At 37.3% G+C, this 18,301-nt stretch overlaps 1 protein-coding gene across 21 annotated transcripts in view; it reads left to right on the forward strand.

Annotated features, from left to right (window-relative positions):
- Positions 1-18,301, forward strand: part of ADGRL2 (adhesion G protein-coupled receptor L2) — a 259,736-nt gene that overhangs the window by 212,773 nt on the left and 28,662 nt on the right. For 13 of the 21 annotated variants that reach the window (XR_008426325.1, XM_045199417.3, XM_053920011.2 and 10 more), the window contains 5 exons: positions 6,089-6,382; positions 6,926-7,029; positions 7,892-8,077; positions 8,920-8,958; positions 11,778-11,961. Coding sequence is in view for 18 of the 21 variants with exons in the window: in XM_045199417.3 (XP_045055352.2) it covers positions 6,089-6,382; positions 6,926-7,029; positions 7,892-8,077; positions 8,920-8,958; positions 11,778-11,961 (807 nt within the window). In the remaining 3 variants the exon portion in view is untranslated. The remainder of the gene's footprint in view (positions 1-6,088; positions 6,383-6,925; positions 7,030-7,891; positions 8,078-8,919; positions 8,959-11,777; positions 11,962-18,301) is intronic. The other 8 variants (XR_008426326.1, XR_011650979.1, XM_045199423.3 and 5 more) reach the window with 1 other exon arrangement.

Below are 18,301 nucleotides of genomic sequence, written 5' to 3' on the forward strand. Positions count from 1 at the left end.
TTTTTTATTGCTAAAAATATAATACCAGCTACAAACCTGTTAACTTGGCTTTTTTTTCCTCTCCACCTGACTTCTGAATTGATTACATTCTATGTGCAGACCTTTTAACTTCTTGGCGCCAGTGGGTAAGGGAAGTATGTGTTAGGGTGTCCCGGGAGAGCTGCTAGGCTTGATGTGCAGCGCCAGGCGCTGAGTGTTTGAAGCTTTGGCGTCTCCTCTCTGCAGGAGAGGGTGTCATCCCACATCTTCCTAGATCATTATGTAAAATTACACATTATTATCTCCTGAGAAATTAGCAATGGTTTTAAGGCAATATTTCTGTGACTTTGTCACATAAGGACTAAACATTAAGTGATTCCACGAGATGACTTATGACATCCCTGCTACCATTTTTTTTGTGTGTGTTCTCTTTAGTTAACTTTATAGAGGACCGTTAACTTCAGAAAGTAATGCTAAATCCTTGGGAGTATACTTTGGTTTATGAAGTGAATTCACTTCTGTGGAAAACAATCTTTGAGGCCAAATTAAATGACTGTTTCATTAAAACAAGATTACCTCATACTCATGTAAAAGAATAACCTGTTAGGTTATCATAGAGCTTGCACTAATTATAAGTCTTTTTCTATTTGAACAATATTTGTGTATTAAAATTCTGAATTAATGTTTGAGTTTACTGAGTTAATTGGAATTCTCACATTACTGTGTCACTTCAGAATTTTAGGAACCAGAATATCCTATGGAACGATTAAATCTCTTCAAAAATGAGGAATAGAAATTAATACTCTTTTCTTCTATTAAAGCAGTACATATCTACACAATTAAACACAACTACACGTACCCACACGTGTTTTAGGATATACTGTTACTAAGGTCTAAATATTGTCATGGCATCAGAATTTCAAAACTGGCAGTCATAGCCTTTCGTAGTGGAAATTTGACTCATAGAACACCAAAATCTCTGATGTGGTTTTTGTTCGTAAGAACAATAGTAACATGGACTTAGTGCAAGGCCCCTTTTTCTCCAATTCATATATGTCTAGAATTGGGGGCTTAAAATTGTAGCAGTAATGTCCTATCAAATTTTCAACAATTAAATCTTCTTCTAGGGCATAAATACTTTTCCTGATAGTAACTCAGAATTGTTTATTTTTATAATTAGACATATATTTTTTCTCTGGAAGACAGCAATTTGGAATGTTTTCTGTATCTCATTTGTTTTCCTAAAAACAAGTATCATGGTTCTCCTTTATCTTACAGGCTAGTAAAAGGCAAATGTCAGGAACTGACAAAATTTGACATTGTATTGATTCTCCTGGTAGCTTTTTTTGGTAAATCTTTATTATACTTACAGCTGTTCCATTTGTTTTGGTTGGCAATATATCTCTTCCCCTCCATTAGAAAAATAAGATAGGAAATAATTTTTTAAAATGCCAATTCATGATCAGGCCACACCTGAAGGATTCTGAATGAATCATTGCCTCATCTATTGTCACAAAAGTGTGAGTGAGTACAAGATGAGTAATGTCATTTTCCACAGGTGGCTTATATTCTAGTAAATAGATGCATTACAGTAAACAGATTCATTACAGATGAAGTCTGATAATTTAGATGCTTTTGGGGTTTTTTTATTTATATTTAGAGAGAGGGGAAGGGAAGGAGAAAAAGAGGGAGAGAAACATCAGTGTGTGGCTGCCTCTCGCACACCCCCTACTGGGGACCTGGCCTGCAACCCAGGCATGTGCCCTGACTGGGAATCGAACTGTTGACCCTTTGGTTTCCAGGCCAGCACTCAATCCACTGAGCCACACCAGTCAGGACTGGACACTTTTTGGAAAGAGCAATTACCAGCTTTGAAAATGAGAAACTTAGGCACATTTAGTAACTGTGTTTCTACAATTGTATTTTGTTATCCAAAATAGCCATCTTAAATAGTCCCAGAAAGTAAAAATTCATTTTGGCCCTTTATTAAAAAACCCTTAGTGATAAAAAGTTTTTATCTGACCTAAATTTTTCTTGTTTCTGTTTGAATCATAGTCTCTTAGTTTGTTTACTTATACTTTATCTTCACACATTTTTAGAGAGATTTCAGTTCTCTCTCTCATCCAAGATGTGTGCTGATATCTAGATGGGGCTTTGCAGACCTGTTCTAGCCCATAAATTTAGGCCAAACCACTAAGCCACTGTCGGCATTCCAAAAGCAAGATCTGAGGGACTGATGGGACGGAGCAATTAGAGATTGGGTTTTTGCCTGTCATACAAAGCATTGATTGACTGGTTTGGCTAAAATTCACAGTCTTATGTACTGGATCTGCTACAGTATATGTCGCCAAGGTATACCTTGTGCTATAAAGTTATTCACTTCTTTCATTTTTCACTGTGACCTGCTTCGTAGTGTATTAGCTTCAATATCCCCCCCCCCGCTTATAAATCCAAGCATTTTTGTTTCTAATGGCACAAATGTGTTATTTATTTGCCTGGATCATGGTTTTTAAGGAAATCTTTTTTTTTTTTAATTTGAATTTCAGCTTTTTGTGATCTCTCTTCCCTTACACTAGATCTGCTTTCCCTTTCTCCTTCCTCCTCCCTTAAGTGGGCTTAGGAAAAATCCATTTTCATCTTATTTTAACTCTTCTGTTTCTTAATCTGAATGTTTTATATTTACATAATCTGTGTGCATATGTGATCTCCCAAATGTTATCAAAAATATTGTGTCTTGTGTTTTGACGGCTCCTAAATAATTACTCTAATTATGAAGTACCATATTTTGGAAATACGAGGGCAATTTTTTATCAAGAGAGTCAGTTGATTTTTTTTTTGTAGTATTTAGCATAGGATACATATTTCTCGAAACATCTTCCCACTGATAAATGAATCCTCTCAAAAGACGGCCAGTACTTTTAAACATTAAATAAGGGTAAATTTAATGAATGGGCAGTTGGTAGCCTTACTAGGCTACCAACCCACTCTAGCTGGAGTTCATTAAGTGAATAATGGGTTAGTTTTGGGACCTGGATGATGGGAATAGTGTCCTTAGCATCAATGGTATTGTCCTTAAGTCTTTTCACGCAGGAGAAAGCTGGTCATAAATAACAAGTCCTAAGTAAACACTACCATAGTAAGCCGAACCATTCTGTATGTGTTTGTCAAAGCTTCATGGGTTCCTCCTAAATATGTTAATTAGCGTTTTATTAGCACCGTTTCTAGGTCTCTGTACTCAAATAATAACGGTAGGTAAAATGCTGAAGCAGTTAATCTAGACGCTTGATATGGCATCCTGATAACTGGGATACAGCTCTGTGTAGTAGGGTTTGGGTTTGAAGTAGAATTCTCTTGTGAGTTGCCTTGGTTTCTATTACCACTTGTAGGTTATCCTAGCGTTTTGAACTTCTTGCCACATAAATTTCCATATGAAGCTTTACAGTTTATTGTTCCCACAGCTTATGCTATCCTTCCCACATCTTTTCTTCTCTTAGAGATTTACACAGAACACCAATGTCAGTGAAATGTTCCAGAATAAGGGCAGATTGTTTTGTGGGATGCTATACTTTCCGGAGTCTATGAAAATCTTACCTAGCAAAGTAAGATCGTAGCATTTAAGAGTACGGGCAAGTGACCTCGAACACATTGTGTTGTAACCCTCTCTGTGACTCAGTTTCCTCATCTTTAAAAGAAAGATCATCATAATGCCTACTTTAAAGGTTGTGGTGTGGATTAAGTAAGGTGAGCTGATGATCTTTGAATGCTGATTAGCAGAGAGTCTGGAACATAAATGCTGAATTAAGTGCAAGCTTTTACCATTATCAGATGCCCTGGTTTCACCTATGGAAAGAAATATTAATCTTGAGAAATATCTCTGCATTTCTAACTTCAACCTTACAAAAAATTGCTTTCTTTGAAGTTGCTAAACTTTGGCTTTCCAAAATCCCAGGAGTTCTAGTTATCCTCCAAAAAAAATTAAAATTTGCCACATAAAGCTTATTTCTATGTTTATTGTCATGATGTCTCAATCCTTCAGTGATTTGCTTTTGAATAACGTGTTGATTCCCTTTGAACTTCTTTTGTTAGACGAAAGGTGAAAATGTATGAAAATTACCAGAAAACACATGGAAATAGACTGTAGAATATCTCATGAAATTGTGTGCATGGAATAGAGGTCATTTTATTGCCTTCCCTCACACAGTTATTGTGAATCTTTACTGGTGCTTAACTAACAGATTAATTGTAGCATTGTTAATACGTATTCAGTGATTAAATATGTCCTGATGAGTTCGGTGTCGAGGGAGAGACATAAGACGGTTTAGCAATAAACCCCTGTGCTCTGCCGTGTTCTCTCTGTGCTCCGAGTCTCCACTCCCTTTTAAAATTGGATTCAGCGGCAGTCATTTGACACTTCCGCAAAAGATTGTGACGCTTTTGACAAATGTTAATTGAGAAAGCACTGAAAGCCTGGCTGCATTGTAATCAAAAGAAAATTACAGAGGTTTAACAAGATGTCAGGCAAGTGCTTTTCGGAAAAAGATAGACGGGCTTGAACAGGTTTCTTCAGCAGCTGGCCTGGCGTGATGTCTGACTGATGGATGTAGGCATCTCTCATATGGTCAATAAATTATGCCCTGGAAATAAAACATATGTTTAAGAAGTTTTTCTTGCTGTAGAAGGAAAAAAGGTGTAGAAAGTGTATTGGTAATAAGTTTGTCACTACGAAAGGCCTGGAGACAAGTTTTTCTGGTAAACTCAGCATATTCTCTCAATAGTATCAGAATTATATAAACATCTATTTATGGACCAGAGCCTAAATACAAGACATAGTAATAATATGATCTTGTTTTCTAATCAGTTTTAAGGTTCTAGTTTGTTTCTTATGTATAGATTTCGCATAAAACAGTTAAATTTTATGAGGTTACTTGAAATCGCTATTTTTAACTTGCTGTACTCTTAATAATTTAAATTTAAGGCATCATATATATAAGATTTTAAGAGCCAGTAACTATAAATGTTGATAAAACGTCAGTGTGATCACCTAATAGAGTTCAAATGATAGTATTAAAGTTTTACTGACAGATGTTTTGTTGGTGTTTAAACTAGTTAAATGGTAATTAATGAAGGAGATATAAGCTCCATTAATTTTTTAACCTACTGGATTTAACAGTTTGAAAGTAATATTGGAAGTCAAAAAATAACCTTTAAAAAACATCTTTGTAAATTTCTACTTTTAAATGTGTAACTGTAGTGCTTTTCTACTGTTAAGAGTCAGTAAGAAGGTAGGGCTGGTTTTGAATTAGGCATGATTTGATCTAACCTGTTATCTTGATAAACGATTGCATTATAACCTCTTACCAGAACCAGCTGCTCTTTTCCTACCTATGTTTTCAAAAGTAAAGAAGCTGAAGCCTCCGATGTGTTTCCTTACTAGTAAAACAGCACAGGCTCGCCAAAGTCACAGCCTGTTTAGATCTAACCAGGCATGCTCAAAAATCTCTCAAGCAAGAATGGCTGCTGGGTAGAAAGATGTCACAGATGTCACATCTTATTTTCCTGTAAGATGTAGTATGGCTGACTTTAAGTTTTCTGTTGTCCTATTTAGAGGTAATTGCCAGACTTTTGCTGATAACTTTGATTGTTTAAGGAGTATGAATAATTATTCATAAAGAGTATGAACAATTATTTTCCTTACACAAGAAAACAATTTTTCTGTTATTTACTAGTGATAGAATGCATTTGGTTTGTATGTTGAAACTGTATAAACCTGTCCGTTTCCTCTTAGATGACGTATAATGTAATTACACTTACACTATGTTATCAAATATCTCATTGATAAGGAAACCTAACACAATTAGAGTCATACACTAAACTCTGTAATGAAGCCTAAACTGCCTTTGCTCAGCTAATAGTATAAATAAGTTGGAATAACTGAAGAGATTTATTTTTCCTCCCCACTGCTGATGTTCTCAGTAACACTCATTTTGTTGGTTTCGGAGAAGTTGGACGGGTGGCTTTTGTGTGTGCGTGCGTGCACATATTCACGTGTGAGCATGCATGTGAACTTGAGTGTGTCTTTGAGGTTAACATACTCATCTTTTTTCCATAGTGCCTACCACAGCTGTGACAGTAACTTCTTCAGCTGAGCAATTCAAAACCACTGTACCCACCACAAGCACTACTTCACAGAAAGGCCCCGTGAGCACAACCTCGGCTGGATCACAGGAAGGAAGCAGAGGGACAAAACCACCTCCAGCAGTTTCTACAACCAAAATTCCTCCTGTAACAAATATTTTTCCCCTGCCAGAGAGATTCTGCGAGGCATTAGAAGCGAGGGGGATATGGTGGCCTCAGACACAAAGGGGAGTGATGGTTGAACGACCGTGTCCCAAGGGAACAAGAGGTATTTTCTGTAAAATACTATATATGCATTTTAAATTTTACTTGAGTTCGATTCGGAATTACACTGAAGTGATTTTATTACATGAAGGACCTATTTACAATAGTGAACTTTATTATTCTTGTTACTTGGTAATACAGCAGCTGTAGACAACTTAAAGATTTTTAAATTGTAAAAATTACCTACGGTCAGGTCCTTAATTACCTCTCCCTCTGAAAGACCGGGTCGAGCCTGAGATTTTTGCCCACGGGCTCTTGGGAGTGTTCCTGACAGCTGTCTTTCTCATCATAAGTATCATTTTGGATGAGTCCCAAGAAAATCAAGGGCTTTTTGTTGTTTGTTGTAAATGTCTGGTATTTCTATGCTGACTTTATATTTTCTGTTTAGAATCTGCATTTCACCCTACTTTTTGTCAGTTATTGTCAACTCCTTCCATTAGCATTTATTCAAAATCGAACACACGGGGTAGGACCCTCATAGCTGATTTCCCGAATGCATGTAGAAAAATGGTTTCAATTTCACTGTTGTTTTCTGCATCTGTTGTAGGAACTGCCTCTTATCTCTGCATGGTTTCCACTGGAACATGGAACCCTAAGGGCCCCGATCTCAGCAACTGTACCTCACACTGGGTGAATCAGCTGGCTCAGAAGGTTGGTTGGAACCTTTTATTATGATACACATTGGTGATTAAGGGCTTTAACTTCTAACATAAATAATTTAGCTTTGTATGTTAAAACCAGCTTCGTTGCTCTTTGTTCAGCATAAAAGTAAAAAATTATGCATAGTTTTGTCTGTAAACTATTTATTCAAAGTTACATATGTTTTGGGGCATGCTGTTTTTTTGTTAAGCTTTTTAACGAGTACATACTTGCTTAATTTCAATCATATTTAGTTAGCTCTGTTTCTTTTGATGTTTATAAGACAAATAGTGCATTGGCCTAATAAATCAAATATCATTATGTTTGCAACTGAATCCACAGAATGCAAGCAGATGTTGATATCATAGATGATTATGAGAGACTAAGTAAAAATACTTACAGTGAAATGTAAGTAAAGTATTTAATATTACAGTGGAATGCAGTGACATTTCAGTTTCTTCTTTGTCAGCTACCTTTCTGAAGTGCAAGAAGTAGGTAATAACCCTCAATACCATACTGACTACATTCTGATTTAAATTTATGGATCATTGGCATAAATAAATAGATTTTTAAATGGTAGTTTAAAATGGTTACAGTGTAGTGAGAGAGCTGTCCGAAAACGTTTACAAGGGATTTCTGGGTTGTCCCCCCTTCTGTGTCTTTTAAATTTCTCATTAAGAATTTCTTTTTTGTTGAGGATATGAGAACCTTTAATCATTTGAAATTGAAGAGAAAGTTATTTGTCTCAATTAGTTGCAGATTTTGACACATTTGCAAATACATTGTTCACCATAACAAAGATACTCAGGAGAAGAAGAAGAAGCCGCAAACAGAACAAGAAATATTACTGAGATAATGTAAATTGGCATTTCAGATCAGAAGTGGAGAAAACGCTGCTAGTCTTGCCAATGAACTAGCTAAACACACCAAAGGGCCCGTGTTTGCTGGGGATGTGAGTTCTTCCGTGAGACTGATGGAGCAGTTGGTGGACATTCTGGACGCACAGCTGCAGGAACTGAAACCTAATGAAAAGGATTCAGCGGGACGGAGTTATAACAAGGTAAGTAGGAATTTTCTGTTACATTCAGTTAGACATGTTGCGCAGCAGCTCTGGAATCAGTGATAGCAGTTGACTGTCAGACCTCTGGCCCCTTTGACATACACTTAAAGACAAAACTTCTAACTTGGTTTATGTCCCAAGAAAGAATTACAATAAGAAAGGAGCAATGTGGCTTTAACAACAACAACAAAAGTTACTTACCTGAGAATGATCTTACCTGGTGGCAAACTTCACCTGCCTGTTTATGGTCAGTAGCCTCATTTTAGAAGGTATTATCTGCACTTGGGGTCTCACTGTGGGATGTGTTATCTGCACTTGGACAACACACATACTGTGTATAATAGTACATCCAACCCTTAGGTTTGCAGCACGGCTGTGATGCGTATAGTAACGTTTCCTACCGAAATACGGTCTTTGATGGCAGGTTTTGGGAGAAGGACAGATTGCCCTCTGTGGGATTACGGTATATTAGTTTATTAATTTTTCATACTGTGACAAAAATTTGATAGCTTTTTTAACCATACTATAAGTGTACAGATGAGATTCATATGACTCCAAAATCTGTGGCTAATAGGGAGAAAAATGGGCCTTTTTTCTCCTTTTGACCACGTTTTGTCTCCAGTTTTAGCAGTGCACCTTGGATTAGTATACTTAGAAAAACACAGCTACAAACTGCAAATAGGGGAAGTTGGCAGTCAGCACAGATCCACGGAAGTCCAGGAGACCCAATACCTAACACGCTCGGAGTTCAGGAGCACCAGCTTAATTTTTGAGGATTTCTTCTTTCCTCATTTTCAACAGATAAAATCTAACCTCTGATTTTCTCTTCTTTTACTAAAAAGCTCCAAAAACGAGAGAAGACATGCAGGGCTTACCTTAAGGTACCTCTCCTGTGCTGTCACCCTGCTTTCGCCCCTCCTCAGCCACCCGCCACGCTTTGCCATCCTGCTGCATGGTCCGATGTGTTTCAGTCTTTGATAGTTATATAATGTGCCCCATATCAGCTGTACCAGTGTTGGCTTTTCACAGGTGTATTACTCTCAGAATAAGCAAATGATTTTTATAATCTTTATAAATTTTTGTAATTTTTGCCGTTTTCCCATTCATCCAAATGTATAAGAATTTTAATGACATGTCCTCTGAATTGGAAGGTAATCATATAGTCTCTTTGTTTTCTGTTGTCATCGCTGTGGACTGATTAAAAAACACCTTGAGTGACACAGCTGTGATATATTCTCGGCAGTTTATCATATCAAAGACTGTGTAGTCACAATGTATGTGCATGAAAGAGTCACTGCTTTCTTATCTGTGTTATACTCTTAAGTAAAATAGGCTTTGTCCTGAAAACTTTCAGGGTCATTTGTAGTATCAGGTTGATATTAGGAAGGGGTCCCAAGAAATGAAATATAAGTAATGTGACAGTGCTGTCGATTGGTGTTATGTGTTGGTTTTCATCAGGCTGATAAGAACAGAAAGCCACTTTTTGGTTGAGAATCCCTGCCTATTCCAGCTGCTTTTTCTCCCATGTGTATCCAAGGAATAGGGAACATTCTAAGTGAGGGCAGCAGAGGAATTATGCCATGCTAGTTCTGTGTGATAGGTCAAAATACTACCACATTTCATTTTGTTTCATTCTAAATTTTAAACGTTTTTTTGGAGGATAGTTTCTTTCTCATCTTACTCATCAGGGAACCATATCACTAGTAAATCAAACCTTGAACTAATTCGTAACATGTGACAACAAAGCAAAAGAACTTTGTACTGATGGAACAGAGGTTACTCGAAAGCTACAGCTTCACTAGTATTGTCTGGCAAGGTCTAGAAAAGAAGAATGGCATCTCACTGCGCACTAATAGACATCGTGCGATCTCAGAACTTTACACGAAAAGGTGGGAAGGTCTTTTTAGGTAGTAATATTCTGAAGGTCCCTTTTAGCCTTTTTAATGGGGGCAAAGAACTGGTAAAGAATACAGAATTTGTCATACTGAAATTTTCAGCTCCCCACACAGGTATTCATTAACGTGTGGACTGTAATAATTGGCACGTTGCCCGGGACACATATCTCTGTGGGAGAAGAATAGCTTTTTTTCTTTGGCAGGGAGAGACTACTTCAGGAATATGATTAGGCTAAGGATCATTTTGATCCCACTAGAGAAGCACAAATGGTAATAAATAAGGAGCGTTTCAAATTAACAAAGCCGTGTCATCAGTGAGTTATGTGTATGCATAGTACATTTCAGTGTCATTTAATTTCTGACCAGTGTCGTTTTCAGGATGTCACAATGAGTGTCTCTGTTCAGATAAGACCAATAAAACGCCTTACATGAGAAATCAGAAGCTGACTTACACCATGCAAATGAAGCGGTTTCCTGCTTTGTGACACAGGCTTCATTTGTAACTTAGAGTAGAGGCGCTAGTCTGTACTTCTTGGCGGCTCGTGAATCTGGCCTCAGCCGACCGATTTCTGCTCCACTCTGGTTAATGGCTGCAGCAGCATCAGTGTGAGCATCTTGACTGTTCTGCCTCCCATTAGAGAAAGGAAAAGCCTTTAACGCCACTTGGAAGGATCTTCACCTGCCGGGAAGGTCGTGGTGGTTCTCAAGGCAGACAGAAAGAGCATATTAAGATGGATTAAGCTAATTAATCTTACTCTGACAGTAGCCTCAAACAACTTTCCCCCCTGGTTATTTTAATATAGTACCTCAAACCAGCAATTTTTGTTGTTCTTTGTACAATGTATGTTCTTTTTCCATGTGTGATTACCAGTAGATCCAAACAATTTATGTGTGGGCTTAATGACACATTAGGACTAGGTAAATGGGATAGAATAAATAAACCTAGTGATTTCAGCTCTCCAAGCCGTAGTGTACAGCTAGAGTAACCATCAGCGCACAAGCCTGCCTTTAATTGCTTAACTGCCTGAGTTATATACTTATTTAATGTTATTTTCCGCAACAATAAACTAACCCTATATATATGTGAATATTTACAACTTGGATGTTTATTAAAGACTTTATTCTGCTTTTCTGTTTCCATCAAATTCCTAGTCTGGGCTTTAAATATTTTGATTGTTTTCTTGATTCCTTTAAAAACAGATCATTATTACGAATTAAGGTGTACTCAAGTGTTTAATTTTTAGCTGGACAGGGAACTGAAAGACTGAAAACATTCATAGCTAGTTTACAAACTTTGAAATCATCTTGTTTTTCCCCCCAATAGTAATAAGCAAAGAGTGTTATAAGGCACAATTTTGGTTATTAAATTTTGGTTCACGTTCCAAAACACAATGTTTTACTTTTCAAGCATAACTATTAGGCTACTCCAGAGGCATCAGTGTTTTCTCTTTAGAACCTGAGTTTTGAGATTATAAGTAGGGGTGACTATGCATGTAAGAGTAATACTTCAGGTTTACATGCTGTTTGCATTTTTCTTTCCAACAACTGAGATGATTAGATAAACAGAAAAGCCATCTTATTCTTATTCTTTATAATCAAATAGTAGTCTACTAATCTTTAGTCAATCCTATTTTGAAATAGCTCTGTTCCAAGTTGACCAGATAATATGTTGTCTAGGTGTTCTACAATCTTGAAATAAGAGTAAATCATTATGATAGATGTTACAGTTGTCACTAGTCAGTGATTGACAATCACCGTGGTACTAGAAGCATTCAGCACTAATGGTGGTTTTCTCATGGATGCAGGCAATTGTTGACACAGTGGACAACCTTCTGAAACCTGAAGCTCTGGAGTCATGGAAGCACATGAATTCTTCTGAACAAGCACATACTGCAACAATGTTGCTGGATACGTTAGAAGAAGGAGCTTTTGTCCTGGCTGACAATCTGGTAGAACCAACCAGAGTCTCAATGCCCACAGAAAATATTGGTAAGTGAATCTGTTGTCAGGTTTAACTTTGATTTAGGAGATAGATGTTTAAGAGAATGATGTGTCCATTCTGAATCTGTTGAGTTATCTCCCGGTGCCAAACTTCTTTTTTGTTGATTATTTTTATCTATTAACAAGAGATATTATTGATCACACTTCATAATGCAAAAGCCAAAATCTGTCCTATATCTTTTAAAAGTTGGTGTCATGTGGTTTCTTTTTCCAACTGAAAAATCGTTAGAGTACTTAAATGCCTGGATATGGATTGCTTAAGTAATGAAAGTGCTTGCTATGGAGTTGTGGCAAATGCTTCTCCATTGGATATAATATGTTCCTAAGGAATTTAAATTACTTTCTGGACTGTGTTCTCCCAGTCATATATTTTAGGCAAACAGAATTTGAGCCAAATGCCTATATTAAACACAGTTGCCTTCAGGTGAAAATGTCGTCGGTGAACTACATCTTCCATAATGCGGAATATCCGTGCTTCATAGGTTGCAAAATAGCTGCCGACGGTTTTGAAGCACACTTTAGAATGGAGAGGCTGACGACAAGCGGCGGGAATTAACTTGATGGTATTTGAAACAAGTACAGTAAATACAGTAAAGCATTAATTTAGGCTTAGCTGATTTAGAGTTATTGATTATTCAGTGAGTTTGAGCTTAGATGAAGTTTTATAGTATCCCTTAGTAATGTAAAAAAGTTTCCCAAGTGTAAATGTAAAAAAAAAAAACCCAGAAGGGATCACAGACTACTCTCTTCTACCAAAAAAGCATGTGTCTGGAGCACCACGTGGTAAATGAGGTCTTGCTGTCTGAGATGCCGCATCATTGCCTGATTGTGTATGCCTGAATAATGGGACTTTACATTTTAAAATGTAGAAAAGTAAGGTATTTAGAAGAAATAGTCATTAATCAGATTATTGTACTTGTAATTAAAGTCAGACTTCAAGTTTATTTAAATGAATGAATTTTTAGAAAGAAAGAAACTGTTATTAAAATCATGTTTTTATTTAGTGTGAGGTTTTAGAATGATGAATAACTCAATAACTTCAAAGTAAATGAAATCAAAATAATCTGGCCTGTCACGATCTGGGAGAGGAGTCTTACGGGAAATAAGTGATTTCCACAGCCTTTCTACTACCGAATGACTACGGCTTCCCCTTTCTGTCTAAAGCTTTTACTACTTCTAAGGTTAATTTGTTTAGTAGGTTAACGAAATGCCTAAATACGCCGTAAACAAGTCTTCTCAGGTGTTTCCGTGATATGCCTGCAACATACAGGAGTGTAGGCTTGGTCATCTTAGGAGGCTGATTCACAGACAGTGCTATCCGAAGTCCTGTGTCCTGACCTCAGTTTGTTTTCTAAGTCTTCAAAAGCTATTTTTAAAACAAAACAAAACAAAAACTCCAGTAATCAAAAAATTTCCTTCTTACGCTCCTTCCAAGGGTGCAAGGAAATTTGACAGGTCAGGTTGATAGTCTGCTCCCATTAGCCTCACATAAGGCAGAACAACTTTTATTACGTGTTGGAGATACTGTATTCTCAGTTTGAGATAAGTCTGAGAACTTAAATGTCCAGGAATACATTTTCCCAATACTTGTGGTTTTTAGAGTGTTAAAGGATTATTCTTCATACTCTTTCTTCATTTTCAATTAAAGAGAGAATATTATAGGTGGGGTTATAGTACACATTTTTGACTTCTCAAAAATAATTCTTTGAATTTACTGTATGCATATATTGATTATCCAAAAATTATCAATGAAAGTCACTTTACACATTCCAATATAGTTATATGTTATTATTTCTCAGATACAAACAGATTTGTGACCAACATTATACAGCACAGGTGGCAAACACAAGGCCTATGGGCCGAATTCCGCCCTCCCCCGAGTTTTATCCCGCCCGGCATCTTGTTTCCACCGGGTGGCAGCGCCGAGCTCCTTGCCCCTAGCTAAGGGGCGGTTACATTTATACAGTCCTACGATTATATCCTGCCCTTTGAAGGCAACCATGAGGCTGATGTGACCCCTGGTGAAAACGAGTCTGTCACCCCTGTTATACCTGAGTTAGTATGAGGGATATAGTTGACTTTTTCTTAAGACTTGTTCTCATTGGAGACAGAGGACCAAAATGGCCCATCACCCTTCTGTGTCCTCCCTCTCGATCCTCTTTACCTAAATTTAGGATGTGGTTGCAACGTCTTTGGTTATTAAGACAATCTGATTTTTCTCCTTAGGGATTTCCTCTTGAACCCTGAATTTATTCTATGTTTTATCCCTATGCATGACCTCATAAAAATGGTATAATTATATTTGGTATAGCTTTTAAAAACCAACTTTGGGGTTTAATTTGCGTACACTAAGAACAGCTGTTGTAAGCATACAGTTTGACGAGTTTTGGCAAATGCACACCCGTGCAACCATCATCATGGTCAGCACTTCTGTCACCTCCACAGGGTTCTGTGTGCTCTTTTGTAGTCAGTCTCCTCGTACCCCCACTTCAGGCAGCCACTGGTCTATTTTCTGTCCCCATGCCCTAGTTTTGCTTTTTCTAGATCTGCAATGGAGTGGACTCATTATATAACATATACTCCTTTTTGCTCTTGCTTCCTTTACACAGAGTCGTGTTTCTGAGATTCTTCCAGGCTGGTGCAGGCACCAGTAGTTCATTCCTTGTTGTGTCTGGATACTGTTCCATCACAAAGACGTGCCACTATTTGCGTACTTACTCACTTGTCCGATATTCAGGTTGCTCCCACTTCTTGATTGTTAGGACACCGTTCTTCCCCATGTTATTTCACCGCAGCAATGAGGGTTCCGGTTGCTCCACATTCTCACCAGTATTTAAGATTGTCTTCTCAAACGTCTTTTTACTTTTAGCCTAGTGGTTTGAAGTGGCAGCTCATTTTGGTTTTATTTTGCATTTGTATGATTGCTAAGTTACATTTTGCTGATAACTGTTCAACTTTACATGTGCTTATTGGCCTTTCATATGCCTTTTGGTGAGGTGTCTCTTCATGTGTTTTGCCTGTTTTTAATTGGATTGTTTGTCTCTTTTAGTAATAAGTTATGAAGACTCAATATAAATCTTTTATGTATATGTACTCTGAATATTTTCCCTCAGTATGTGACTTTAAAAAAAATGCTCCTAATGATCTCTTGAGAGCAGCCGTTTTTAATTTCGATAACAATTTGTTTATTACCCAGCTTCAACATCTATGCTAATCCTGTTTCACTTAATCTTCTCACCATTGTCTTATTTTAAAGTATATACTGACATCATATTATTATTAATATAAATACTTTAGTAAATATTCTGTACTTTTTAAAAGAAAACACAATATCATTATCACACTTTAAAAATTAACAAAAATAGCCCTGGCTGGTGTGGCTGAGTGGACTGAGTGCCAGCCTGTGAACCAAAGGGTCTCTGGTTCGCTTCCCCAGACAGGGCACATGCCTGGGTTTTGGGCCATGTCCCCAGTTGGGAGCATGCAAGAGGCAACCACACATTGATGTTTCTCTTCCTTTCTCCCTCCTTTCCTCTCTCTCTAGAAATAAATAAAATCTTTTAAAAAATAAAAATTAACAAAAATAGCTTCAAAAGATAACAAAAATGTGCCTCAATTTACTTGATTTTTATAAATTTGTTAATACTTAATTACTAAATTTTTAAAACCAGGATACAAACAAATTCATGGTATACATTTGATTGATATATTTCTTGAGTATCTTTTAATTAAAAACATTTTCTCCCTACAACTTAGTTTTTGAAAGCTTTTTTCATTTTTGTTGAAGATGCTGAATGGATAATTTGTTCTGTAGATTAGCCCACATTCTGGATTTCATTTATTTCATACTCATGGTACCATTTTACCATGATTGATATATACTGATAATTACGCGTAGATCTGGAGACAACCAGGTCAGGTTTAAGGTCCACCCCCACCCCCCCCAAGAACTTTCTATTACGTCATATTCAAGAGGCACATGTTTGGTTGTCTGTCTTTGTGATCTTATGATTAATTAGGTAGTTCAGGTATTATCAGCCTAATTCATCCATTATAAAATTCACTATCATTTATTTTCCCAGTGGGTTTAGCAGCCAGCATGATTGTATCCATCAGTTTAAGCTTAGTTACCTTGCAGTAACAAAAGCCCCAAAGTCACAGCAGCTCAGAACAATAAAGGCTCATACTTCTTCCTGCTGCGTCACCCTCGAGGCTTGGCTTCGGCTCTGCTGCTGCCATCTTCAGTGGGCCCCATGCTGTTCTCACCTGGGACCCAGCTTGATGGAATGTGGTGGGGCTCCTGGCAGAAGCGCAGTTTTCCCTGTATGCTCTCTTACTTTTTTTCCCCTTTTCTCTCATTGCAGGAAATGCTTTGTGATAAATTTAAAAAGTAGAAGGACAGAGGGATGTATTGAAATTCTGTGTACAGCACTGGCTGTGAGTGAGGCTCTGGGTGGCTCTCCTATCAATCAAGTGTACAAGGGGGGACCCAAAAAACACCGGAATGTATTTATTAAAAAATAGTGTATTTATTCTTACATGCTTAAACTTCAATCACCTTCAAACTACTCTCCATTTGATGCAATACACCTATCCAGACATTTTTTTCCACTGCTCAAAATAGTTTTTGAACTTGTCGATTTTGATGCCTTTTCGTGCTTTCTGCCCTGTTTGTTTCACCTCTTCCACACTGGCAACACACTTCCCCTTTGAGGACTTTTTTCATCCAGGGAAACAACAACAAAAAAATTACTCAGGGCAAGATCAAGTGACTCGGGAAGGTGGGGCATGGGGGTCATGCTGCTTTTGGTCAAGAACTGCTGAACACTCAGTGAGTTGTAGGCAGGTGTGCTCGTAAACCACCCATCATGAAATGGGCAAATGTATTGAAAGAGTCTTCAGAAAAATTCACTAAAGCCAAACACAGCTTCTCATAACAATGCCAGCTGGTCCCGTGATACAGATGGGTCCCTGGAACACTCACCTAGCAGAGGAAGCCTCTATAAGAAGGGGTCCCCCGTTATATTCACTTTCAGGAAATCTGCTGAACAAGACATATATTATTTCAAGCACACAGAGACAGAGAATAAGATAATGTGTAAATCCCCTGGTCTCCTTTCTGACCAGATCAGCTAGGGAATAACCGTCATCCTTAAATTTTGTTAGTAAACGTTTAATAAAAAATGTTGCTCTGCGGGTACATTTAACAATCGCTTTTTACGTTTGTAAAGTTAATGATTCCACACTACGGATGTAATTGTCTAATTATTCTCCACCACGATGATTTTTGTGTTTATGCATAGTTCATTCACCTGATCTAAGAAGACTTGACAATTATTTAATTGTGCCAGTGATAGATATGTTAATGGCTTAAGCTTTTTGGCTGATATTACAAGGAAAGCTGCAGTGAAACTTTTTGTGTATCTGCTTGTTCATGTATGTGCCTTCTAGACGTATACGCACACGCATACTTGGAAATAGAGTTTTTGAGTAATAGAGCATGGCATCTTCAACTTCACTAAACACTGCAAAATTGCTTTCTAACACTCGTTTACCATTTTATATTCTCGCCTGCAATGCCATTAGTCCCAGTCATTCTCTTCGCTCACACTTCATCACTGACACAAACATTGTCCTGTTAATGGGTTTGACTTGATCGCCAGTAACGTTTTAATTTGCAGTTCTTTGACTGCTTAATGCGTTTATTGGGTATTTTAGTTTTCTCTCCCGCAAATTTGTTGTCTACAACTTGTTCCTGTTTATCAGTTTCTCTGTGGTTAATGCAGTCTGGACACTAATTATTTGATGATTACATACCAGTTAGTTTGCTTTGTTACTTTGTTCATGGTGTCTTTTGTTTTACAAAATAATGAAGTAAAATCTATCAGTCTTTTCTTTTAGGGTTGGTGCTTTTGTATCTTATTTAAGAAGTATTTCCTTTTTGGTGTCCCACTCAAGAAAATTTTCTCCACTTTGCACTTATAAAGATCTTTTATACGTCGTTGGAAATGATAAAACTTTGTAACTTTACAACTATGTCTTTAATATACCTGAAATCTATTTTTGTTGATGATATGAGGGAAGGAAGTAATTTGATTTTCTTTTTCACGTGGAGAATCAGCTATTCAGGACTTGTAGTTGCATAATCCATTCCTTCCCCCAGTGGTTTGTAATGATATCTCGGTCATATATCAAGTTTATGGACATGTTAAGTATATGTGTTATAGGTTGTTGTTTTTGTTTTGTTTCAATAATATTATTATCTGGTGAGTTCTTTCAGTCTGCTTCTTGAGGAATTAATTGCCTTGGCTGCTTTGGGCATGCCTCC

This window comes from Desmodus rotundus, chromosome 3, assembly GCF_022682495.2.
Source record: "Desmodus rotundus isolate HL8 chromosome 3, HLdesRot8A.1, whole genome shotgun sequence".
NCBI lineage: Eukaryota > Metazoa > Chordata > Mammalia > Chiroptera > Phyllostomidae > Desmodus > Desmodus rotundus.